This window comes from Uranotaenia lowii, chromosome 1 (genome assembly GCF_029784155.1).
Source record: "Uranotaenia lowii strain MFRU-FL chromosome 1, ASM2978415v1, whole genome shotgun sequence".
Taxonomy (NCBI): Eukaryota; Metazoa; Arthropoda; class Insecta; order Diptera; family Culicidae; genus Uranotaenia; species Uranotaenia lowii.
In genome coordinates this window covers 118884497-118911248 of record NC_073691.1, presented here as the reverse complement: position 1 = coordinate 118911248, position 26752 = coordinate 118884497, and the positions used below count along the sequence as shown (strand labels likewise).

The 26752-nt window shown below is 36.9% G+C and overlaps 1 protein-coding gene across 1 annotated transcript in view; it reads right to left on the bottom strand.

Moving 5' to 3' along the window:
• LOC129739372 (uncharacterized) overlaps positions 1 to 23564 on the bottom strand; it is a 108601-nt gene extending 85037 nt beyond the window's left edge. Inside the window, exon 1 of the mRNA XM_055730780.1 lies at positions 22572 to 23564. Within this exon, the coding sequence (XP_055586755.1) occupies positions 22572 to 22869 (298 nt within the window). The 5' untranslated portion in view covers positions 22870 to 23564. The remainder of the gene's footprint in view (positions 1 to 22571) is intronic.
• Positions 23565 to 26752: the final 3188 nt, after the last annotated feature.

Sequence of the window (26752 nt, the reverse complement as noted above, 5' to 3'; positions counted from 1 at the left end):
TTCAATATTACGTACAAAAACCAAGTAGGCCATGAGTCAGGCCTTAATGAAAATGGCAGAATGGTGGAAACGTAATCCGAAGACGCCACAGTTTACTAGGTTGAAAACTTTCTGGCATGTTTGAAAGTGACATTTATAGTTCTAGTCGTTTCACATCGTTTCTACTGCGAGAACTAATGTGTGTAAGGGCACATGAGTGGTTTCCTCTATCTTTAAGCGAATTTTTCCCCCTCTTTCGCCATGCAAACGCTGCACAAAACTACAGTTTCCATTTCGAAAAGTGTAACTTGAAAACTGTCCCTACTCTAGTGGCATTTACTTCCTACATGAAACGAATGCAAGGTCAGAAACGTGGTTAGACATAGCAAGCTTGATTTTCCACAAACACTCTCCTGCAAACTTGACATAATCGGAGTGACACACGCAGAAATGGTGCCGCTGCAGTAATTACATGACAATGGCGAATGAATTGTGTAAAATGGAAAGAAAAGAGCTTTGTAGGTTTTCCCTACCGTGTGGTGCACATTATGCTTTTTAAGGTGATAGGGGAAGGTAGACGTAGAAGGGCTAAATGTTCTCTCTTTCTTTGTATCATCTAAACCACTCGGTGAATCGGAACCACGTATATTCAACGTAACGCGATTACTCTATAAGACATATGACCAACATCTTTTTGCCAAGTATAAGTGAATCTCGTTTTTAAGCTTGTTTTTTGAAGATATTTAAGCTATTTTTGCCTTGATAGCAATGAAGATGAAAGCTTAAAAACATCCGAGAAGCTTTAATCTGATCAAAAAAGCTTAAATCTGAAAGATGTTCGTCACACGGCTTGAATTACGTTGCATGCTCGTGTTAGGAACACACCAACAGAGCTGGGTCATGAAATATGGTCGTATAATTACTGGTTGTAGACAACCACGATTGTCAAACTTGCCATGCTAAAGAAGAACACGGAAAAAATAATTTCCGGACCGCTTTGAATAATTAGAAATTATCTTTCACCAAAGAAAATCAATCTTAAAACGTTTCGGAATTGAAGATTTTATCAATCTGTTTTTGGACCCCTCTAACGGCAGACAGTAGGCCTTGAAGGCTCGCGCCTAGTAGTGGAAATGGAAACAGACAATCCTAATATGGATGAGGCAAGGCAACAACACGATTAAGGCAACATTTCGCATAGAGCTGAAATTCAAACGAACCGAAAATAACAAAATAACAAACTCAGTCAGCCAAGCATTTTGTTGTTTGTAGGGGAGAAGCAGGCTATATGCGCCTGTTAAGCAGAATTCTGATTTTATCATATATAACATCGATAATGTGTACAAAAACATGTGCATTCATCCGTTTTCTATACATTAGAGTAATTTTTACGTTGATATCTCCTTTAGTTTTCGAGAAAAACGATTTTATTATAACTGTTGTCTAAATTGTTGAACCTCAAACCTTAAGCAAATTTCATTGAATATGCTAGAAACTGATAATTTTCTTACAACAAAGCTGTAATTTTTCAAAAATCTATGCCATTGATAATTTTATGGAATAAAACAAAAATTAGGGGTTCTATACAATGTAGTCAGTTCATCCATATAAAAAACTCTACCAAATCTGTTTTGAGATCTTCAGTTCCCTCTTAAGATGTTGATTAGTGAGCTAATATTTGAAGTTTTAACGATAAAATTGATTAATTTATTCTATTTAATTTGTTTTTTTGGGTTAGTAGCATTCTACAAAGATGATGGAGGAGACATACATAAACACTCTTATTCCACCTTGTAATCATTATTAAACTTCCGTAGAAGCTTAAATTTGTTGCATTTTTTATGTTTACGTTTTTGTTAGGTTTATGTTGTCTTTACGTATCATTTTTATAAGTCAAAATATTACATCAAAACCTTGAGTGAATTTTTATTTTTTTTAAGTTTGTAAAATCATCAAATTCTTTCATACCTTTTTTTCAAAGCGTATCACACACAAAATGCATCGATTAGATATGTTGTCTTGTCATCCATTCCGTCAAATGGATGTAGGCGCATTTAACCCGCTAGGCGCATATAGGAACACTTTCCCCTATCCCTTGTTCTGCGGCCGAATAGATCCTTCCTTCCAACCGTTCATTGCTGGTTGGAGGTTGTTAATTGTGACAGATGAAGTATTTCGCAGAATGGAAACATAAAATAGTGATAATATCAGTTCGGTAGCGTTTAAGGAATGGAATTTCGACAACAGCAGTGGAGGGTGAGCTAGGATAGATTTTGTCATTTTTTTCCCCTCATTCGGTTGTGTTATTGAAGCAATTTTAGCACTTGAAAGTGAATAAAAGTTTATCACCGGTATTTTTTATAGAACTTGTTTGTTGGAAAGTCGTTTGTACAAAATTTCTCTGGTTTTTCGTATAAATTCAGCAGTAACCAAAATTAGTTAACTTTCCGTGTTGAATTTCATTTGCAAGGTATGAAATATGTGTGTAGATTGTTATTTCCTCTCGAAAGAAGGAATCCCCTACGTAGCCTCCCAATAAGACTTCAGAATTGAAGAAATAGTTCGAGTTCAGGTAGTTCAAAATTCAGGAAGGGTCTATTTTATAAAAAAAAAAGGAGTTTGTTTGTTTTGATGGGCACTAAATTTTTCAGCTTTTACAAACAGTCATTTTTTCAAGAATTATTCCAGAAAAGTAAAATAAGACTTTCGTTAATCCCGTGAACTTTTTTTTTCGCCCGAAAATGTTTTATGAAAGTTACAGATTTTTGTATTTCATTAGTTTGGAGCTGTAGAAAACTTCATCAGCTGGAAAACGGAGTATCGGTAGCGGGAAAATGATAAAAAAAACTGCATAAAGATCTAACAAGTGATTTGAAAATTATTTTCAAAGGTGCACTTCACTAATTTTCAATACCCATAGCCATACCGATAATTCTATCTTTCTTCCTTGAAGAATCTTTCACACCGATATGAAAATTCTGAAATTAAAATTGAACATTTCACTTCATCGTTCTTAAAAATGTTTCTGAGATAACTTTCAGAACACTTGAAGCTTCTATATATAAATATATTGTCAACGCAGTTGAAATCCGAAATTTTCGCGATGGTGGTTGGCAACCTTGAAAACCAACGACGACGTAAATGTTATTTTTTCAACCCCCAACTTGACCAACCTGTATACACTTTTAGGTGGTGCAAGAGAATGCTAGATAAAATGCGTCGCGAAAATTGTCTGAAGTGACGTCACATTTGTTATGGTGTTATGGTATTATGGTATGTTGACGAACAACAAACTTTACTACTACCTTTGCAACGTTTCTTTCTCATCACCTCTCTTTTCACCACATTGCATCTTGACAAACCTTGAGGTTGTGCAGGTAATGGAACTTCTTGTCAAAACAAATGTATACATTTTAAAACCAAATTTTATTAAATAGCATATGCTTCTCAGCTCCGGCACTTAAAACCTGGTGTTAGATCAATTTACATTTTACACATTTAGTCCGAACGAAATGAATCCAGCGAAGCCATGGCACTTCATGGGTAAATTCTGTTCTCTTTCGTAAATGGTTGAATGAGGCAGAGCAAGTTTATCAGTGTATGTTGGTTATCCACCATGGGTGCACGGATTAACACGTTCGTCGCCACGCTCAATTTGGTAGTTTTACTAGCCGGGCCCAAAGAAATTGTCAGAGAGAGAAAACAAAGAGGGAGTACTCCCATATTTAAAACGTGTGGCGAAGCTGAGCGGTAAACTCAAGTAAGAGAGCGTCACACGCTTTTTGATGTGACGGGCCCCCCCAGGAAATACACCCGTCACCCGAATATGGGTGCCGTGGCGACGAACGTGTTAAGCGACGATTTCTGCCTAAGTATGTGTCCCATGACTTCGTATGAACTGTTATAAGTGTTGATGTAGGTATATTTTGGAAGAACGGGTCAATGAAGTGGGCTAGTTTACTTAGAGGTATTCCGGCATCCGTGTATATACATGGCCAACTGGCAACTGATTGAACATTCCTATCATATTGTGGAAGGAGGGGGTAATATGCCCCATCTACAAGAAGGGCGACAAATTGGACTGTGAGAACTACCGAGCGATCACTGTCCTCAATGCCGCCTACAAAGTGTTGTCCCGAATCCTACTCCGCCGCCTAACGCCACAAGCAAACAGATTCGTGGGAAGTCATCAGGCCGGCTTCATGGAGGGACGGTCAACGACGGACCAGATATTCACATTACGGCAAATCCTCCAAAAATGCCGGAAACACCAGGTCCCTACGCACCATCTATTCATCGACTTCAAAGCCGCATACGACACGATCGACCGTAACGAGCTATGGAAAATCATGGACGAGAACGGCTTTTCCGGGAAGCTGATCAGACTGATCAAGGCGACGATGGATGGAACGCAGTGCTGTGTGCGGATTTCGGGTGAATTGTCGAGTTCATTCGAATCGCGCAGGGGGCTTCGACAAGGTGATGGTCTATCCTGCATGATGTTCAACGTGGCGCTAGAAGGTGTTATTCGACGAGCGGTGGGCGAAATCCAGTCAACTTATCTGCTTTGCCGATGACATTGATATAGTCGGCAGATCATCGGCGGCGGTGGAGGGGATCTACCGCAAACTGAAACGCGAAGCAGGAAGGATTGGGTTGATAATTAATACGTCCAAGACGAAGTACATGCTGTCCTGCGGATCCGAGACCGACCGAACCCGCTCGTCCAGTAATAACAAGGTCACGATCGACGGTGACGAGCTGGAGATAGTCGAAGGTTTTGTCTATCTCGGCTCACTGGTGACCGTAGACAATGACACCAGCCGTGAAATCCGGAGGCGAATTATTAGCGGAAATCGTGCCTACTATGGACTCCACAAGCAATGGACCGAGTGAATTTTAGGAATTATGTTCGTCAAGTTATGTCGTGAGACGGAATACTATGTAAATAAAATAATCATATTGTCAGCTATAGAAAGAAACAAATCTTACCTGTCGGCCACTTATGGGATTCAAATCCAAAAGTTTTCTTGCCTATACCGGGAATCGAACCCAGTACGCCTGGCATACCAAAACCAGATTCGCGCCAGGAATTTTGACAGCTGTAGCACAAATAGGAATTTTTCTCTTGTGAGAAATGAAATCAAATTCACTTTTATGGATCATAGACTTCATATATTAAAAGGAATAAAAAAGTTTAAGTGTGTATGTAAGTATGTATGTATGTGTATGTATCACTTTGAATTGTGCAGAATCCAAATTTATGAACTAGCGCATTTTATTATATTGATTGGTATTCGGTGGAATTGCGAGTGCGAGTTTGATTGAAAGATACATTTCTCGTTACCAAGAACCTCCCAAGTGATTACAAACAAGGTACACAAAAGCGATAAAAATAAGTATGTACATTTATGGGAGCCCCCTTCCTCTTTTCCATCTGTTCATTCAAATGCGGGAAGTATATCAATTAATCATAGACACATTTCTCGATTTCACATTTTCTCTCCTACTAAATTTGATTCCTTTGACTTCATAAGCTCTCGAGTTATGCTAAAAATATTGTGTAGATGTCTTCCTTGACAACTTTCATCTGACGAAACCTGGTTTTATGAGGTACTTTTAATGTGTTCTTCAGAACCTTCTGTAGGTGGGCCTTTTTACACTTGTAAGTGTTTTAAAGATGTTTTATTGGGGTTTATAAAACTAAACGTTGTTTTATAGCGCAGTTTGGAAGAATTCTTCTAGTTTTTTTTTTTGTAAAACTAAAACCGTTACTTGAGATTGTCTATCTTCCCGCTGTAAGGAAGGAGGGACACTAAACCATTTAAGAAACATTCCCCGTAACCAAATACACTCCCATGCCAAATTTGGTACCATTTGCATGATCAACTCTCGACTTGTTCAAACATGTTTTTTTTTATTAGGGGACCCTCCTTCCAGAGATAGGGGTCTCAAACTATTATAGGAACAGGCTTCCAAAGAACTTTCTGCGTTTCACAAAAATTAGTTCAATAGTGTCCGAGTCTATATGGAACAGACAAACAGAAATTTATGAATATATAGGGGAGAATGAGGATACTTGATCCCTGGGGATACTTGATTCCTTAGCTATATCTCCAAACTGGAATGTCGTACAAAGATCAAATGTTCTAGAAAAATGTGCCAAATGGAACAAAACAGCAATGGTTTATTAGGGGACCCTCCTTCCAGAGATAGGGGTCTCAAACTATTATAGGAACAGGCTTCCAAAGAACTTTCTGCGTTTCACAAAAATTAGTTCAATAGTGTCCGAGTCTATATGGAACAGACAAACAGAAATTTATGAATATATAGGGGAGAATGAGGATACTTGATCCCTGGGGATACTTGATTCCTTAGCTATATCTCCAAACTGGAATGTCGTACAAAGATCAAATGTTCTAGAAAAATGTGCCAAATGGAGCAAAACAGCAATGGTTGAAGCTCAAAAAATTTTAACAAAATAAGTTTTTGGGTTATTGAACTTTGTTTGAAAAATTTCACAAAATGTGACTTGAAGATCTTTTTTCATCAGTTTAATATGTTCCTAACATGGAAATTTTATAACAAAAATATTTTTTCCAATACATCAATCTTTCGAGTGCCAAATGAACTTCAAAATACAATATTTTCAAAGCGATGGAAAACTCCCAACTTTTTTCAGAAAAAGTTTCTAAAATGTTGATTTTGGGTACAATTGATCCCTAATATATGGGTACAAATGATGCCGGTATATTTTTCTTTTCAATGGATCGTGGTCATTGCTGATTGCGAGATTACTAATGTTTATCCAATAGCTACAATTCATCTATCAATTATCTGAAGAAAAGGGCTAAAATAATTGACTTTCTCTTGTTTCTAAACAAAATGCGCCCGTAAGTATGCAATGTCATAATGGTTGAGAATAAGCTATAGATTTTTTTTTCTGACAATTAGGCTGGAACAAATTTCAATTTCTTCTTTTGTCACCCACCCCCCCCCCCCCCCCCCTTCGAAATTTCCGAAAAACCCGAGGGGGGAAATAAATAAAGATTGAAGTGTTTTATGTAAATTTCGTAGAAAAAATTCAATTATCCGAAAGATTACAAGACCAAAAAACAAATTTTGGAAGATGGGAAGTATTTCAACTTTTAAATTCTTGATTTTATTGAATTTTTCGATAAAAAAAATTACTTGATTTATAGGTTTTGTGCAATGATATTGTATGCTATTTTGTTGTATACAAGATTTCGTGCAATTTATTCAAATTTATTTGTTTTTTGCATTATTTTTTATCCCCCCCCCCCCCCCCCCTTGCGATGTTCCAACTCCGAGTGACAAAAGATGGATTTGAAATTTGTTCCGGCCTTATAGATTGTAAAATGAGAACAAACATGACCAAAATAGTCAATTAACATTCTATCTTGGCCCAAGATTCTTGGGGCTTTGTTTGATTTTTTTTTTCCATGGATTAGGGCTTCCTGAATAAAGGATCAAGTCTCCCCTAACTTCAAAAATATCGCAATTTTTTTACTCCGACGAAAATGCTTCTAGTTCATCTACGGGTTCAAGTATCTTTCTAATTTTAGGAGCATAGAAACTTGAAGTTACACGCTGTCAGAAAATGTAAAAGAGTGCGAGTTGCTAAATTTTTCCAAAAAGATATGGTGAAAATAATAAAAAGGAATCAAGTATCCCCACTCTTCCCTACAGTGTAGCCCTGGGAATGTATTCTTTTTAACACATCTGATTCATTGGTTATTTATTTATTTTTTCTTGATTGGAAATTAAAATTAAGTAAATTTGAAATCAATCATTGGAAAGAATCGTTAAAGTTCAATATCATCATAACATGAAATCATTATCGTGAATCGTGATTCGACTTAACCTGACTTGAACATCGATGACGTCCATAATGATTCCGCATGTGTTTTTGGGCAAAAGTAAAAAAAAAACAGTTTTCTTAGAAGGCCTACCAACCATCATCGACCAAGTGTATAGGAGGCGTCATGTAGCGTTCTAACCTGGCTAGGCTTGACGATTTGCTATCCATAGCTTTCATATGTGTGTGCAGCAGACAGTTTCGACACTTGCGTATCGCTAGCAAACCGATTTGTTTTTGTTATCATTTGTTCGTTCTGCTGTTGGGTGCCGAGAATATGGGGATTCTCCACGCACCCGGTGTCTCGTAATATGCACCTTCTTGCTTCATCTTTTCCAGTTTCACCGAGTTGTGGAGGTGGGAATTTACAGATTTCTTCCCTTTTTTGTTCAACGCCATACCACGCCAAAGATCCCATTGAGCTCTCAAGGTGCAGGAACCAATAAAAGCATAAAAAGGTGCGTTGTGCGTTATTAGTTTTCTTTTTTGCCTGTTTCCTGTTGTGGGTTCATATTTTCCTCCCATTTTATACGTTTTATACATTCTTGTGGAACGGATCGGGGATCGTCGAACATTTCGCATCAGTGCAGCAGTGTTTCCGATGCTGTTCGACTGTTGTAAAAAGGCAAAATTTACGGTACAGATATGGGAAAAGGCCGAGCGGAAGGTTTTTGTTTCAATAAACCAGCTAAAGGGGAAGAAAAACAAAATATTTCCGGCAACGAGAAGACAACATTGCAATATCTGTTGGGCGAGACAGACCCAGCATAAATTGTGTGGTGCAGACACCTCGCTTTTGCATTGGGCGACCTGCTAACATTTTTGCTTTATCCGTTTCACTACATTCCGCTGTAATCGATAAGATCATTTTGTAATGAAATTACGCTACCATATTTTTTTAATTACATGCCACACAAACCGCGTTGAAACGTGAATTTCGACTCTGCAAGTCACAATATGGTTTTTTTTAAACTTTGTCTTACTTATTCTGTCTTATTTTATGTATTCGAAAATACCGGTTTCAAAGCTCATAGCAAGTCGTATTTCCAAAACATTCAACTGACCCTCCTGCCAAATGCAAGTGTACTCAGTCTTTAATTTGAATATAATACCGGCTTAGTCAGCTTCACCTGGGGTGATAATTTCCTCAAGGCTGGATCAGCAAGTCAACAAGCACGGTAAAGAAATGGGAATAGAACACACCAAAATCAACGCACACAAATGTACCTCACGGAATCAGTAAAGTGGGAATCGTTCGACGACTAGGTACCTGATACAATATTTGGGTCACAGTCATAAATCATCGGAAGAAAAAATCCTTTCATTTCGTTCGGGAGTTCGGTACGGAACGAGAAGTTAAGCCGGCTTTTCAATGCTGCATCACCAATGTGATATGTGTGAGCTCCATCAGCGAGGCCTTATGTGACATGGGTTAATCGCTCTATGGAAAAAAGGTTGCATATTAAAACCTACAGTCTCTGGTTGCTGCTGCGGTAAATAAACTCAGCTATGGATGGTCGTGAGAAGCGTCAAAGGAACTATTTCATTGGAAGGTGACACTCATATTTTATTGAACTTATCGAAAGGTCCTTCACTAAGTAGGCGAATCCTTCCGAAATTCGGTTGGGCAACACATCAATTGAGTTATAGCACAATTTACTGACAAATCTTTTGAATGCCGCTACACAAAGGAGAATTTAAAAACAAATACTCAGAAGCATTCATTGGCAATATTAATATCCGCGGTGAAAATTGCAATTGCGAAAAAAAATTCAGTACATATCCTTCTAGTGTTTGCATAAAATAAAACTAGCCAGTAAATATCAAACGGTTTACTTTTTGGCTATATCCAAACCGACCAGAAGTTGTATAGAACAGATTTCTGCACATATAACCGTTGATCGCATTTCTTTCAATTTGAATGCAAACCGGTTGTCAAACTTAATATAAGCATGAAATTTTTTTAATTTGTTCTAATTATATTAGTTTTAAACAATTAAAAAACGATTTTTTACCTGCTTTAAACTAATATTCGGTGGATTTTGGCAACATAAAATTCACGGGCGTGTTGCCATAAACGAACAAGATCTGTATAATTATAAAGAAAATTTCTATAACTTTTTCCAAAGAAGTTACTCGTGGTCTTCGGATAAGATAATCAATTAATGAAAATCTTAATTTTCGATTTTTTGGTTATGTTTTAAAATTTTGTCAAAACAGTTCTCAAATTTCTTAAATTAATTTATAGCACAGAGAACAGACGTACAAGCTCGAACAAAAAATCTTTAAAAAAGTGTGTAAAATTTCAAATGCTGACACCCAAAAAATACGTTGAAACTTGACTTAAAACAGTGCCATCTATTGCGCCGTTCAAAAGTTACAAATCAAATTTTCACAGTTCTCTTTGGCGTATTTGGAGACATCTGGTGGTTAAGCCAAAAAGGAAAAATTGGTTAAAATGTTCGTTGGAAATTTTACACAAGTTTCGTGAGAAAGCTTGTACGTCTGTTCTCTGTGTTTATAGCTTTAAACAAAAAATATCTCGAAAAACAAGAGCTGATACTCTAATATGCGTTGTGAGCCTACTTGCTTGAAAAATTCTACCGAATCAAAGCAATCGAAAGATCTTTCGATTGGTTTAATTCGAAAGAGCTGATTGAAAAGAAACTAATTGCATATTTGCACTCAGCGCCCTCAAATTAATCACATCCCATCAATTATTTACACCTCTGAAATGTAAAGTTTGTATCCTTGTGTAGTCATCATAATGAAGCTATTCCGAGACACCAAAAGTATCACCAAAAGTAGTATTTTATGTTATATCACAACACTTTTTTTTGCTGTGTACGTCACTAAAACGTTCATACAAATAGAAGCAAGTTTTTCTACATATAAAGAAGTTTCAGTCAAACACGATGTTGCAAATCGCAAAACGGAACGATTTTCTGCGGGTGGTGTGTGTTTTCTTTGGTTGATCGATGACGCGCACGCTAGAAATTATTAAACCATTTATGTTTCAAAAATAACCATTTTTGACCTTTTCCCGGGAAATGTCATTTTATGAGTTCTCCATGAGAAGTCATAAAATGACTTCTAGGGGAGAAGTTCGAATATGGTTATTTTTCAACCGAATGGGATTCTGGAGGAGAAGTTGAAAAATGGTTATTTTTCAACCGAAATTCAAATGAGCTGCTTTTTTAGATTCATGAGGTTTTGTTATACATTTTTCGTTCAATCGCAAAAGCAAAGAAAAGATTGGTGATAGTATTTAGCATATTTTTATTCTAAATAACTTTTTGACGACAGGAATCAAAGTCCTTCTGGGACAGTACATTGATTTTGTGCCAGCAGTTGTAGAATAGGCTCACTGCAAACTGTTCCCTGAAGCTTGCTGTAGGGCCTAGACAAATGGAAACCTTCAAACGGATTGGCTGACTGGAGGACGTTCTTTTTAGGTGCTTTCAGATTTATTTGGGCCGGATGATTGTTGGCACTGGTATCTGGTACAGGATGTGAAGCCATCATCGGTGAACGTGGCGCAAGAGGAAGTAGCTTGTAGTTGATGAATCGGCTCCTGGAAGTAGCGTACGGGGTACCAAAACATGTTCATCTTTTCAGAAGGTACGTTTACTGTTCCTGAGGCCAAATTTTTGTATCGCTGGCCAGCAGCGAAGTCAAAACAGGAAACGCTAACAGCTGCGCTGGAAGTGGTGACCTGTTATGCTTTTGATGACAATTGTACTAACACTAGAATTTCGACGTCCTAAAATTAAATGAAATATATGTAATAAATGAAACATATGTCAGAAAATATGTTACCAATTTTCGTTCCCAACGGGGCCACTTGTTTGATTGCCCTCGGAGTCTTCTTGGCAGGGACACATGATTTTGTTGTGCATTTGCGATTTTGCAATGCCAGTTTTTCTTTCTGACTTAACGCGGAGTTTACTTCCGTTAAAAGCGGAACTGCTGACGATCCACATATTGCCTGCCAGCGGTAGCCCGCTGTAGAATGTACCTGGGGGCATTTTTGTGATCCTAAACAGGATGGCCATAGCACCTGTTAGCTGACTATGAAAGGAAGAATGGTATTGAAGATCGGTCATAAGTTTCCTACAAATAAATTTTGTTACCTGTCGAATTCAAGGATAATATTAGCAATGAATTACCTTCCAGCAGCGGGTGTGCTATGTTATTTGATCCTACAATTGAAATAATTTTAACCCTTCCAGTGAAATCCATCCGATATCGAATAAAAACTTCCGAACAACGCGTACAACTTTGCCATTATACAATGTTTTTTTTTCGATTGAGGTTAAATTTTCATTCTTTTTTTGGTTAATAATCCAAAAGTCAGAATATGGTTAAAATTGTAACATGAAATATTCATGAAAAATACCCATATTGGAAGTTCTGCAGAAAAAACTAAAAAATGGATATTTTTCATTCGAAAATGGTTTAATGAAAATGAGCGTGCGGAAGAAGGGAGCTTTCCGGATGAGAGCCTTTAATATTGAAAACCAGATGGTGCTGGAGCTTTTGATTTTATCAACTTTTATCACTATCGTTGCTTTGTGTTCAATGGCCAATCATTTTATCATGCCAAGGAGAAACAAGATAAGTATACTGTTTAGTTTATTCTTAATCGCTATTTCGTCGAACCCATTAGATTGTGATTAAATCAAGAAAAAACTATTTAAGGGTTCTTTTTTGATTACCAGAAAATCGATTTTGAAAGCTTTTAGAAATCTCGATTAAAATCAAAGAAAAATCGATCAACAATGAAAAAGTGGTGTGAGTGTGTTTTTACATTTACCAGATTGATGTTTTCTCACACACATTGAATTAACCCGGTTCACTTGAGTAAACGATGTTGCAACTTGCGAAGGAAGATAACCTAGGGCTGCCAACCGTCGCGCTTTTATGTTTTCTGATAATTTTTCATAGCCTTATTTTGAGAAGACTTTTACATCAGAATATTAATTTAGCCAATTTTCACTGACACTGCAAGCATTCTTAAAATTACTTCAATTTTCTTTATAATACAAATGTGATGCACTTTCAGAAAAAAATATTCATTTAAATTCTTTTTTCATTGTTTAACCTTTGGATGATAACCCTACATAGTGAGGTTGGCAAACAAAAACATACAGACAAATGTAGGGAAAAAGCTCACATAAATAGAATTAAGATGGCGCTAGAGAAGCTCAGGAGAAGGTTCTGATCCCAGCTAATGTTTTGGAATCCCAGATTAGGATACCTTCGTAGTAGACGTAGAAATTTTTTTTTTCAAGGGAGTTTAACTGCCAGGGTCATTCTTCCCTACTCATAGACGTAGAAATTTGTAAAATCCAATCAATTTGAAATTGGAGCTATCAAACTAACACAATTTATTATTATTAAGTTTTATTAGTGACACTTTACCATCTTCGTGGCATTCGTGTCATAAAATAACACAATGGTTAGTAAAGAAAATCTGATCATCTTTTCATAAGTCAAGCTAGGTATATTTCCATTAAAACATAATTTTTATTTGTAGTTATTGTTTGAAAATTGTTACGAATACGAAAAACTTTCTACAAAATAATATGAGTATGAAATATGAGTATTTAATATCTTGAAAGTTCATGTTCTCAAAATCAATACTATGAAATTATGATACAATTATGTTATTCAATGAGTTTTCCAAAGTGTGGTTCTTAACTGACCAATATTCTTATTGATTACCCAGTGATTCAAATCAAAACATCTTTTTTCCACTTGTCTGTCACAGTATGGAATTTTCAACATAAATAGTTAAGTATTTTAAGAAAGTTGTCTCACACAAAGTCAAATATTTCTTGATTGAAAACTGATAAAACTTGTATTTTCAAAAATGTAGATTTATTTCTCACAAGCCAAATATCAAAATAACTTTTTGTAAATTTACCATTTTCAGTTTCTAAAAGCACTTGTTTTAAAAGTTTTGATATTTCGCAATTTATGTCTGTCTATGTATTATTGGATTCAAATCTTAGGCTTAAAATAATATCTCATAAAAAAAGAGTTAAGTTGTTTAAGAAAATTGTTAAGTTTGACAGTCATTACCGTTAATTCTAAAAATTCATGATGTTTGTTTAGCTCTGCCTCGAGCTAGAATAATTTTTGATGGTTCTGTTTGTTGTCAGTATGATAGTGCACGAAAGATTATTGTGTACATTATAAAAGAAATCAATCAACATCTGATGAGATGATTTGAACTTGAACATTTCGTTTAGCCTTTTTTTTAAGTAATTTCTGTATAATAACATTTTGTTTAGGTAGTACTTTTGAGCTTCATACCATAAATAGCGTATAGTATTAGGAGATTTTTATGGCAAGGATAGTTTTGGCATCGAACTCTAAGTGCACACTTACAAGGAATCTTTTCAATTTTGTTACAAGATATGTTGTAGCAGTTTAAAAATTCGAATCAAAATTTTCAATTGGGAATTTCGGATTTGAGTATTTTTTTCGTGAGGTATGATTAATTGACAGCCTCTAGTCATAGCCAGGTAAGACTAATAAAATTCGTAATGGGATTTTTGGCTTTTTTTTGGAGAACATAAGCGTGTAGGTTTAGAAATAAGAAATAATAAGCTAGAATATCGTTTTTTGAGAAAATGCGAGAGGCATAAGAAAACAGGTTTTAAATTCTAAATCACACTAGTCAAAAGTGTCTCCTGATCATATCCTTTCACCAAAACCTCCAAACCAAAATTGTTTTGCTAGGATGCAGAGGTAACCTCGGTCCTAAAGCATAAAATTGTTCTTTCATTCCTTTTTTCTCTTTTTCATCCTATCTATTGACTACTAGGACGTGGCCGGCGCCGTTATTGATGATATAAAGAGAGAGCATCAGTTCTGTGCACTGAGAATAGTCTGCTAATCCCAAGCATCATTCTTTTGACCTTTGAACAGAATTGATGGCCTCGCTCAATCACGGAGTAGCAACCATTGGCGATGTGGAATTTTTTCTACTGAGCCACGCCTGCGATCATGGGGTTCGAAATGCATTAACAATAACGATATGATTCCAGATTAGATCACATAATACGTTCAATTTAAAAAGTGGGATCCATATAAAAAAAAATTGAGAGTCTATCCCTCAAAACTAATAATGAAGCATTTCGGATTCAATGGTTAAAGGTGGATGTGAGTAGTCAATCAAGCTAAGCTAAGCTAAGCTATATAAAGAAGTTTCAGTCACTTTTTTAAGTCACTTCACGGAGATACTTGTTGAAAAATCTCCAAAAGAAAATCCAATATCCTTTGCTTAAAGAAAACTTTAATAAAATCTGTCTTTAAAAATATTTTCTTTGCAACTCATAGACACAGCCTACCAAGAGTGAAGCTTACAATGCGCTTTGATTTACCCTTCAAAAGATAATTTCATTGCATTTTATTGATTTTTGTGGAGATGAAACAAGATCAAGATTTTGAGGGAAACTTTTCCGTTTATTTTTGGTATGGATAGTCGTTTCTTTACGGAAGTACTAAGTTCTCGCAAAGTATGATTTGGGTACTGTTTTTTACACTTCAACCACTATTTTTTCAACTTTAAATTATATAATTTGATCTGCCCTTCTTATTGTCATACCGTTGAACCGGTTTGTTGAGTTCTAGAGCTTACATTTACGGTTGCTCTCGTACAGTTTCTGTTCGATCTGCGTCTAAACCAGAGCAACAGCGGCACGGAAAATACCGGTTTTAAGTTTTGCAGGGCGATTGGCTTCCATGGTGGGTTCCTCTTTGCTGCAACCGAAAGACGCGACGCACGGTGACAGCTGACATCGGTATGGATCGGACGGAGCTGCTACCGTTTGCACAAATCATTACGCATTAGGCCTACCCATATTTGGAAGAAGCAGAAAAAAACTATTGTCGACAATGAATTGCAAGCGCACGTCTAACGGTTCCCCATGCTTTCTGTATTACCTTACCTTCATATATAGCAATCTCTCTCGAGGACCGCCGTGAGGATGCAGTTGGGTGGAAATATTTTTAAATTTTCCTCTTCTTAAAACAGAAAATTTCCGGAAAAAGGGGGTCTACACACAAAACTTTCGGGGCTCCACTTAGCAAAATTTCGCTGTTACTTTCCGTTAGCAAAAATATTTTTTTACTGTTCAGTTAGCAAAAAGCTACATTTACTTCATTTTAGTAATAAAAAAGGTCATTTTACTTTATTTTAGTAAAACGAAGGTTTTTCAGCCGCTTTGTTCACAGACAGCAGCCGCCGCGCCAGTTGGGAGAAAAACAAAAAGCTGTCGCGATTAAGTGCGGTTCCGGATGTTCGTTGGTGGTGGTTCTTGTGGTGGCCAACTCCACGACGAAATTGTAGCTGAATCAACACCGAATGCTTACAGGTAAGGTCCGATCTTAATGTGTTCAGATTCTTCAATTTTTTAATTACTAATTTGTGTGTTTGTTTTTTTTTTCTACCAGGTTAAAACTGCAACATGAAACCCGCAACAGTCCGGCAATGAAGAAGAACCACAACTGGAATTTCAACAAGCTGCATCCGGCAAACACCCCGGTGCTTTCTTTGATGAAGGTGGCATGCGTTCCCAGGATCGGAACTTCCATTTTACGAAAAGTGTGAAAATAAAATTTAAAAATATGAAAAATAAATAATAAGTGAATAAAATTTGTGTATTCTATTCAATAATCAAACATTCCCCTGATTCTCCAGAGAAAAAATAACAAAACATTAAATTACGGATCCGGGAAATCTTTTTCTCCGGTTTTTGCTAGAAATTTGAGTAAAAACTGCGGCGGCTAACTTTTTTCCTGTTTGCTAAAATTTTAGTTAAAAAATATTGCTAAATTGATTGCTAAGTTTCTAGCTGGTCAAATTTGAGCAAAATTTTGCTAAATTCCGGCCTCGAAAGTTTTGTGTGTATCTCACGGAAATTTGATGGACCCGACCATGCGTAAGATTGTCACACCCTCCATTGGTGATCTACTATGTGCTCGAGAAATTTTCCAACCAAAACCAAATGCCAAGCATTGTCGGCGTGCTGGGACGTTGTAAAAATCGTGCAGTCACTGTATAGCCAGCAACGCAGGCACAAACTTATAATGATTATTTCAACTGCATTGCTAGAGAGATTTTTACGGGCTGCTGAATGATACATTGCTGTCGTCGTCCGCCCGGCTGGCTGGCTGGCTGGCTGGCACAATATTTGTTGGCTTTCTCACTTCTTCATCCCACGAATAAGCGCGATTCTGTGTGGTGAGAGCGGCCGAGGGTGTGTAAAGTTTTACCAACTTTGAAGAAATATACAAACACAGAGTCAGTAGCACACCAGACTTACGACGCACGAAGAAGAAGCAACAGGAAAAGGCAAACATCAAGTACCGGAAATTCATCAATTCGATTTAAACGCAGCATCGCTATCTATCCGGCCGGCGACTGACTGTGGGATGTGGAGGCTATGGGAATAATTTTCATAGTTTTTTCTGGTTCATTTCAACGTCATCTCTATCTGTCTACACGATTTTTAGTGCCAGTTAGAGTTCTATCAGTTTACCGGATCGAATGGAATATCGTTGGAATGTTTCTGGATTGGAATGATATTTTTCACTAGTTAGCAGGAAAAATCTAATTTAAAAGGTTAAAAGTGGTATGATAAGTAGATAGCGTGTTTTTTTAAGTTTATTTTCAATTTTATTTCAAAAATTTCTGCACAACATTCTAGGAAACAACTTCTCTACTCGGGACCTGGAAAATTCAAAATGATCCATAATTAAGTCAGTGTATTGCTTATTTGATACGCAAAACAAAAGTAGGAATGCTGCGTGGACATTTTAATGTGTTTATTGAAAGTGATCCGTGTTTGAAATAAATATTAAAAAAAAATATTCATCTAAATGCACAATAATAGGTCATGGAAGCCAAACATGCTAAGATGTTCATGGGTTCAGGCCCAATGAATGAAAATTATTTTACTTTCATAGTTATCTGTCTCGCGACATAACTTGATGCACATAATTCCAAAAAATCACTCGGTTCTTGGCAACCGCTCTCCAATTTCTCGGGCATATTCGCGAGATCACGCTCCACTTGGTCTAATCACCTCGCTCGTTGCGCTCTCCTGCTCGTCTCGTTCCTACCGGATTCGTAGCGAACACCTGTTTTGCAAGACAGTCGGGCGAGCTCGTGGTTCGTCATTCTCCTCCACACTCCGTTCTCTTGCACCACGCCAAAGATTGTTCTTAACACTCGTCGCTCAAATACTCCGAGTGTGCGCAGGTCCTCTTCGAGCGATATCCATGTATCGTGCCCTTAGAGAACAACCGGTATAATAAGCGTCATTTACAGGTTACACAAAGTTATGCCAGATAACACCGTTGATATCAAGTCGCGAAAGACATAAGGATGATGAAATGGCTTTAATCGAATTAAAAAAAATCCATCTAAAGCGGTTTTTTTAATTGGTTCATATGAAATGTCTTATACCGGTAGGTTTCAAAGAGCGAAATTCGCTTCTATGTAAGTCTTTTGATTCGATTGCTCATCTCAACTCCCAGATTTATTTATAGTTTAAGTCCAAGCAGCATCAGTGTCAATTTAATACTCCTGACTAAAACCTGACTTGAACCAAGCGCACGACTCTCCAAAAACATGTTGAACCTAAGTAAGCACGAGTTAAGTACTTACACAGGTCTCTTGACCGGACATTGTCCAACAAAACAACATCTCAAACGGATAAACATTATTCAAAACGATGACTGCCGGTTCTGCGGGCTCGAAAAAGAAACTGCAGAGCATCTTCTATGCAACTGCTGCGCCCTCCTAAATAGGAGAGAGCGTGTACTTGGGGCAAAGTTACCCAGACAACCAGAAGTCGTATTTTATTTTACAGATTACATCGTATAGAATGTTATTTATACTCTTTTTCGTATATCTGCACCTACAATGTGCGGTCCATGCATAATCTTTATCGTATTTAAATGCATTGCATGATTTTATTACGACAAGAAAAAATACTCGTATTTATGTACGTATGAACTCGACCTTTGTGTACGACAATTCGCAAAAAATCCGTGAAACGACCGATATAAGGTGATCAGCCGTGACTGAGAGAATTTGTCGTGCTATGCATAAAATAATTCGAAATTAAAAACGTATATAACTGCATTGATTCGTAATAATGTGCATGCAATCGTATACCTTTGCAAATTAATTCGCATGTCTGATTTTCGTAAAACGTATTTGTTGGCAATCGTAAAAGAATACAAATAAGTTCTATAAAATCGTTTATGATATTGGGACATCGATGATTGGAATCGTATTTAAGGAGGCTTCAAAATGTTGGTCTATTTTTAGATCATCGATGACGTGTTCTACGATTTAAAAGATTTTAGTTATAGAAATATACGATTTGCTTTTGGTTTAATGCCTTTGAAGCAAATCCTCTTGAATTTATATATTCCAGATAGCATCGAGGAACCATCATGAGCTGCCGATCGTATGGTCAGGGGATCAAGTCCAGGTACTACAATAACTTCTTGAACGTTGAAATTGAATTGTAGGATATACACTTGAATTTGTTTAATTTTTTATTTTATGCTAGTTTAAAAAGAAATTTGAATTTGACAGCAAAAACGCATTTCTTTGAAATAATCTTTTTTTTTATTCAACTGACGGAAAATGAGATCCATGCACTCAAGTCGCAGAAGACGACCAAATATGTCAAACTTTCCATATTGTTACGAAAAATGTCGTATATTACAACCTCAATCATCTATATGATTATGTAAATTGTCATAGTATATTCCAAAAAGAATCAGGGTAGTCGTAAATGATGCGCATGACAAGTCGTGCAATTCGTAATTTAATACAATCCAAATCAAAAATATGTCTGCTAATGTATCTATATGGTCTCCAAAATTATACGTATATACTGGTTTTGCTACATTATATACGATATGTTTACACGTATATCTGCACGTATATTTGCGTTGCAAATTCGAAATACCCACCAAATGGTTGTCTGGGTAATAAGCGCACAAGAAATATGGTTGCATATCAGCCCTAAGAAGGTTATATCATACATCTTTGGTATCATACCCGATTGGGAGAAAATGCTTAGTCAGCAATCAACTGTCACTTCAACCCATAGTGCAGGTGAGCCTGATAGCATATATTAACGCGGGGTAATTACCACAATAGATCAACTACTGGTCGCAGTGGGCTCTCCCCTACAAGGAAAAAAAACCGCGGTATGTCTCGTGTTTTAGTTTTGGAAACCTAGTAACGTGACTTAAATATAATTTTCTGATAATATTTCTCTCATGAACTTTGAACAGATAAGTTCTGAAACAAGAGAGATGAAGCTATATTTTCATCTAGGATTGTCAAATTGACACTCTAGGACTCATTAGAGCTATTTTACTATTGAACCATTTTCCAAACCAGCATTTAAGGGACAAGATAGCCTCTCTAAAAACCCAAAATGTAAAAATAATTGAAGCCGATTTTACGCTGATTGATGGTGCCTTCTTTAGCATGCACCTTTTTGCTATTTCGTGAAATTATTTCATATGAAGTGATTCGAGAGGAACATAAATAAAATAAAATCTATAATATCAAAACCCCAGCGTTTCTATAGTTATGACTTCGATATTTACGAAATTGAATGATTGAAAACTGTTTGAAATTATTCCTTTTCTAATACTTTCTATACCTACTAAACGCTAAAGCTAGATTGTAACTTTAACAAGAGCATCTTCTTCAAAAAAATTGTTCCATTATTTGTGTTGATGCACAACAAAAGCTTTACAGCAAACAATAGTGATTTGATTCATTCAAAGGTCTACTACTAACCACAGTTTGACAAATTCCAACATCGCGTTCTTAATAAGAACGTTTAATTTCTTCAAAATTAGTTTTAAGCAAGAAAACATTACAAATCCATGTGGAAAAAAGAGCAAGGTTGGATGAACTACTTCAACTCTAGAAAAAAAAAAACGACAAACCTTAACTAAAAAAATCGACTTAGTAGGTCTAACGTTACATGCAGTTTGCAATGCCTTCTCAGTCGAGATTCACCTGGTAGGAACTGATTTTTATTTCTGTACATCTCGTGCCTCAAAACGTGGCTAGTATGTACAAAACCCTAACGTTTTTGATCGGAGTCTGTCTTCTGCCAAGAAGATATGCAGTTTCCGACAAGTTTCTTCAAAACGAAACCGGGCCACAGTGGTTTAAAACTCGAAAAACGTGATCATGGGCTTTTTAAATGCTTAGATGTCAAAATATCAAAAGTTTTCTACAATGTTTTGTTATTTAAAAAAGCGCATGTTTTGCTGTTATTTTTTTCTTGATCAATGTACCTAAAGTGAGAAAATTTTTCTATTTTTTCAATTTATCATCTAATAACTACGACGACGTCTTGATAAAAGTAGTAGATTATTATATTTTTGAAAAACTTTGTAGAAGACACCAAAGCACTATCATTTGAATTCGATGTTTTAAAGGCATTTATTAAACTCAAAAAACGACTTTATTTAGACTTTTTAGGGCTATTTACAACGCCCATTTTGTATGAGAGAGTGGTAATAATTGTAAAACTCCACAGCTTTCTTGAAGATATAAAGTTACTATCTTGAAGTTTGATGGTACTTTTTGAGTAATTCCATTTATAAATAGCATGTTTTCAGACATCAATATCTCTGGAGGTTGCAAACATTTGAAAACAAAATGGACGTTGAAAAGTTGCCCTTTCAAATACATATGTTTTTATTTTGAAATGTTAGCAACCTTCAGAGATATTGTTGCCTGAAAACATGCTATTTTAAAATTAAATTACTAGAAAAGTAGAATTAAACTTCAAGGTAGAGACTTTTTATCTTCAAACTTCAAAAAAGCTGTGGAGCTTTAAAATTGTCACAACTCTCTCATACAAGATGAGCCTCTAAACTCGCTGTAAAAAAAAATAAAAAAAAATCCTTTTTTCAGCTAAGTTTTGAAATGCCTTTAATCATTCGTTTAGTGTCTTGTACAAAGTTTTCAAAAATTTAATAATCTACAACTTTTTTGAAGATGTGATTAGATGATAAAAAAAAAGAAAAACTATCTCACTTTTAGGTGAATTGATCAGAAAAAAGTATCAGCAATAATGAAATATTAAAGAACATACTATTGAGATACTTTGACATCGAAGCCTTCAAAAACTCATGATCACGGTTTACGAGTTTAAACCACTGTGCGGGCGGTCGTTTCGGAAAAAGATCGGAACTCCAGCGCACTATACAACATCAACATCATTCGAGTTGAAAATATAAGGAGAAGGAAGCAAATAAACCAACGACGCGGACGCTGGTTTCGTTTCTATAAAAGAGGAAGAGGCACACCGTGATCTCATGTTTTTCCAATCATACCGACTGAGCACCGGTGATTTCTGTCTCACCGTAGTTATAGCAGCAGGAAGAACACGGGCAGTCCACGGAACGGATGAAGGGCACGAAATGGGAGAGGCGGAAGCAACACGAGCATAAACTCAAGAAGAGTAGGTACAGAAAATGTTGAACGATGAACACACGACATGAAAGTAAACGAACGGCGAAAAGAAAGAACGAGGAAGATTCCGACTGGGTGAATTCCATGGCGAAGATGCTGAGTAACAAAAATTAAAAGGGACGAAGAGGGTCGTTCAATCTTTGAAGGCTTTCGGTCGATACTTACGGACTGTGACTTGCTTCGGGTCGAATTCCTCCACTCGTTTCGAAAGATTGTCGATCCGTTGTTTTATCCCGAGCGATCGTTCGCTTACACTGGCCAGTTCCTTGTTGAGCTCGGTGAAAATCTGGTTCGAGATGAGAACCAGCGATGCCAGCTGCCGGAGGGCATTGCTGAGGGTGAGATTGGTGATCGCTTCCAGCTCGTAGTCCTGCACTGGAAGTGGTGTGGCGCCACGTGAGTGTGACGGTTTCGTCGACCGGGCGACATACTTAGGGGTCACTACTCGTTGCACAAACGGCATTTTTGCATATCAACACTGCGCGATGAAGAGAACACCGCTTCAGACAGCCACCAGAAGAAATCTCACTTTGTGTTAATTTTATAAATGTGCTTCACTTGGGCACTTACTTTTTCACTACGATTCATCAACAGGCCATGTTTCATTGCATTAAAAATACACTTAACGATACACATGGACAAACATCCAGATCACGTCATATCCATTCATTCATGCGAACGTGAGATGATCTTTAAGTTTTAAGACCACTTACACTAATGAATTCGCAAGAGCCGACAAATTCAGCACCTACATATGAGGTAATGTTGTCGTTAACTTGCCTCTTACTGATTAACTAAACTTCCCACCGCAACCAATATCATAAATTATATTTACAATTGTACACTTTGATCTGATGAAGATCGAAGATCGCAACATTGATTTACAATCAACAAAAAAGAAACAACGTGCTGTTAACCATCGAGCGGGATGAACACACACCGGGTTGAGAGATGATTTCGCACAAAACCCGGCTATGAGGCACAAACATTACTAAACGAACAACACATAAACTTTGGCAACCCCATCTTGTTGGATCTTCACGCGAACACCTGAAAACCGCTTTATGGTGATGAAGGTGAGCTGCTGATGAGGTGATTGATGATGATCGCCATCAGTCGCGCGCTCCAGGAACAAAACCTGGCGTCATCGCTCTCGGTTGGCCGACGAAACTAAACTAAACCTTTGGTTTTGTAACGGACTAAGCACATACCGTCCCCGGACTGGGCGGGCGGGATCACTCAATGCTAACATAAGAGCACGGGTGTGAGAATGAGCATAGCAACATAAATGAGAGAGAGTGAGAGAGCTCGCCGCAAACAAAACCAAACCAAACACACCCCGCCGGAGAGCGACCCGCAGCCAACATCATTCATCATCCCTTCAAAACCTCTCCCATTCCCCATCAACCAAAAGAGCCCAACAAAACAGAGTGCAGCATAAGTTAGAGAATCGGTTATGCTCAGTTGGGTGGGCCTGGGCTGAGCAGCTGTTTATTCGAGTATTCAAACATACGCCTTAGAAAGCAGTGCTACCAGATTTAATTGTATTATAGTGTACCGTACCAGGAGTTATTTAAATCCTAAGTTATCTAACTTTGGTTTAGATTGCTATTACTTTGAAGGTGCGATGCCGTACTAAATCTTTTTTTTTTTTTATTTAGTGTTATGTATAGTGTTAGTGTTTAGTGTTATGTATTACATCGCACCTTCTCATCACACAATTCGATAGGTTTTTTTATTTGAAAAATTTACGTTTTTGTTAATATTTTGAGAGGCGAATAAATTCTAAAAATAAAAATTTCTATAAAAATATACAAAACAAAAAAACAAGCAACATTTTCAAGCCGAGTCTGGTAATGGTTTTTGTGCCAATTTATAAATGCTCTTAAGGACATTTTCCGATAAGCAACTTTGTCCAAGACTGTAACTTCGTATCTTATTAGGCAAAAAAAGTTATTGGTTGTTTAACAGCGGTATGTCTTTGGCATTGAAAAACAATTAATTCAATTGACATCACTGCTGGTAACAGCGAGGTATTGCACATGCACGCTAGAAATTATTAAACCATTTAAGATTAAAAAATAACCATTTTATGACATTTGCCTCAAAACTACCAATATGGTTATTTTTTATGAATTTTTCCATAATCAATTTCAACCATTTTGGAACTTCTCGGGTATAAACCAGAAAATGGTTGAATAATTTGACGTCTTTTCATCGCCATTTTGAAAGCGACCAACATCGCAGCCGAACGCGTATTTAAAAATCTATTTTCCCTCGTAACTCAATCAAGTTTTCGAGTTAATCATATTGAATCCTTAGGAGATCATGAAAAGTAAGTGATTTGCTGTAAATTTTCGTCATAAAAATATTCTTAATAATCAACAATTAAAAATTTCAGGGCACCGAATGGACATCGCTTCAGGTCCAATGGACATCGCTTCAGGTGGACTAACTGCATCGAAAAAATCAGATTGCGAGGACTCACTAACGTTACCTGGCCACAGAAGCAGCAGACGAACTCGAGGACTGGGAGATACTTCCGATGATAACTATATTCCCATTATTTTTAGAAGGTGATAGCCCTTCTGCAGGATTACCAAGGTTACTTACTTAATGATTTTTTTTTTGTTTTTCAGAACATGTCAGTTATGCCAGATGATTCCAACCTCAACAAACTAATCAAAACGCTCCTTCCAAGCCGCTTCCGTTAGGGCAATCCAACAGCACAGATCCTCTGACCCTTCCTCCGGCAGCAGCAGGTGGTATAAAAGTTTTTCTCTTACGAACTTTTTTAACAATCCGGAAGAACGGGCCATCATTTTTGGAAACACATCACCTACCGGTCGTAGATGAACCTCCTCAAATAACAGCAGATTAGCAGATTCCGCTAAAGCTACGACTCAGTCATCACTCAGCTATGGCTCACTCACCAAAGTACACGAGATCACCGCTTCCGTCACGGGGGAACTTCTGCTACCGCGGGTGTTAAGGCTATTAATTGTTGCTGTTCTTTCATAGCCTGAAATTTTCTGTTCCCGCTTGAAAAATCATATTTTTTTATTGACATACTTCAGTAAAAATATTTTTATTAAAATGGACAATAGTATTCTGTATTTACAAGAAATAAAGAAACAAACACGAAAACCCGTTTTTTTCCTAATTATGTGGATAATTTTAAAATATGCAGGTCGCTAAAAACTGCCCTGTAGAATACGGTTGAAAAATAACCTTTTTTCAACTTCTCCGCTAGAATCCCATTCGGTTGAAAAATAACCATATTCAAACTTCTCCCCTAGAACTGTCAAATCATATTTAGAAAAAAACAACTTCAGATCTGTCCACGTGGACATCCGGGGAGGGGGGTAGGGGTTTGCCAAATGTCCACGCTTGTCCACGGAGGGGGAGGAGGGGGTCAAAAATCTCATTTTTCTGTCCACGTGGTATCTGAACGGCCCCTTAATTCAGCCCAAAAAACCTACTTTTATTTTTTTTAAAATTTTGATTAGTCCATTTTGATTTTCTCTTCAGTCAAAGTGTCTGTAAGTATTGGTGTGTCTTCGGTCTTCGGCTGCTTTCGGGTGTGTTCGGCTGCTAGGCGCGTATTGAATACACAGCGGCGCGTATTTGCAACACAGTTTTGTTCTGTGGCTTTGAATATGGTTTTTGAAAATCAAGTTTTTGAAGCAACTATAGCAATTTGAGTAATAAAAAATCATAGGAATTTGTAGAAAACAATTTTCTTCAACGATTGCACCCATTTTTAAAACAATTTGTACGTGGAATACATAGAAAATCAGCGATTCGCTTAGGTGGCGCATAATAGGGCATGTTCCCTTACTTAATTTTCAGTTAAAATAAAGGAGCACACGCTAGAAATTATTAAACCATTTACGATTCAAAAATAACCATTTTTCACCTTTTCCCGGGAAATGTCATTGACTTCTCATGGAGAACTCATAAAATGACATTTCCCGGGAAAAGGTGAAAAATGGTTATTTTTGAATCGTAAATGGTTTAATAATTTCTAGCGTGTGCTCCTTTATTTTAACTGAAAATTAAGTAAGGGAACATGCCCTATTATGCGCCACCTAAGCGAATCGCTGATTTTCTATGTATTCCACGTACAAATTGTTTTAAAAATGGGTGCAATCGTTGAAGAAAATTGTTTTCTACAAATTCCTATGATTTTTTATTACTCAAATTGCTATAGTTGCTTCAAAAACTTGATTTTCAAAAACCATATTCAAAGCCACAGAACAAAACTGTGTTGCAAATACGCGCCGCTGTGTATTCAATACGCGCCTAGCAGCCGAACACACCCGAAAGCAGCCGAAGACCGAAGA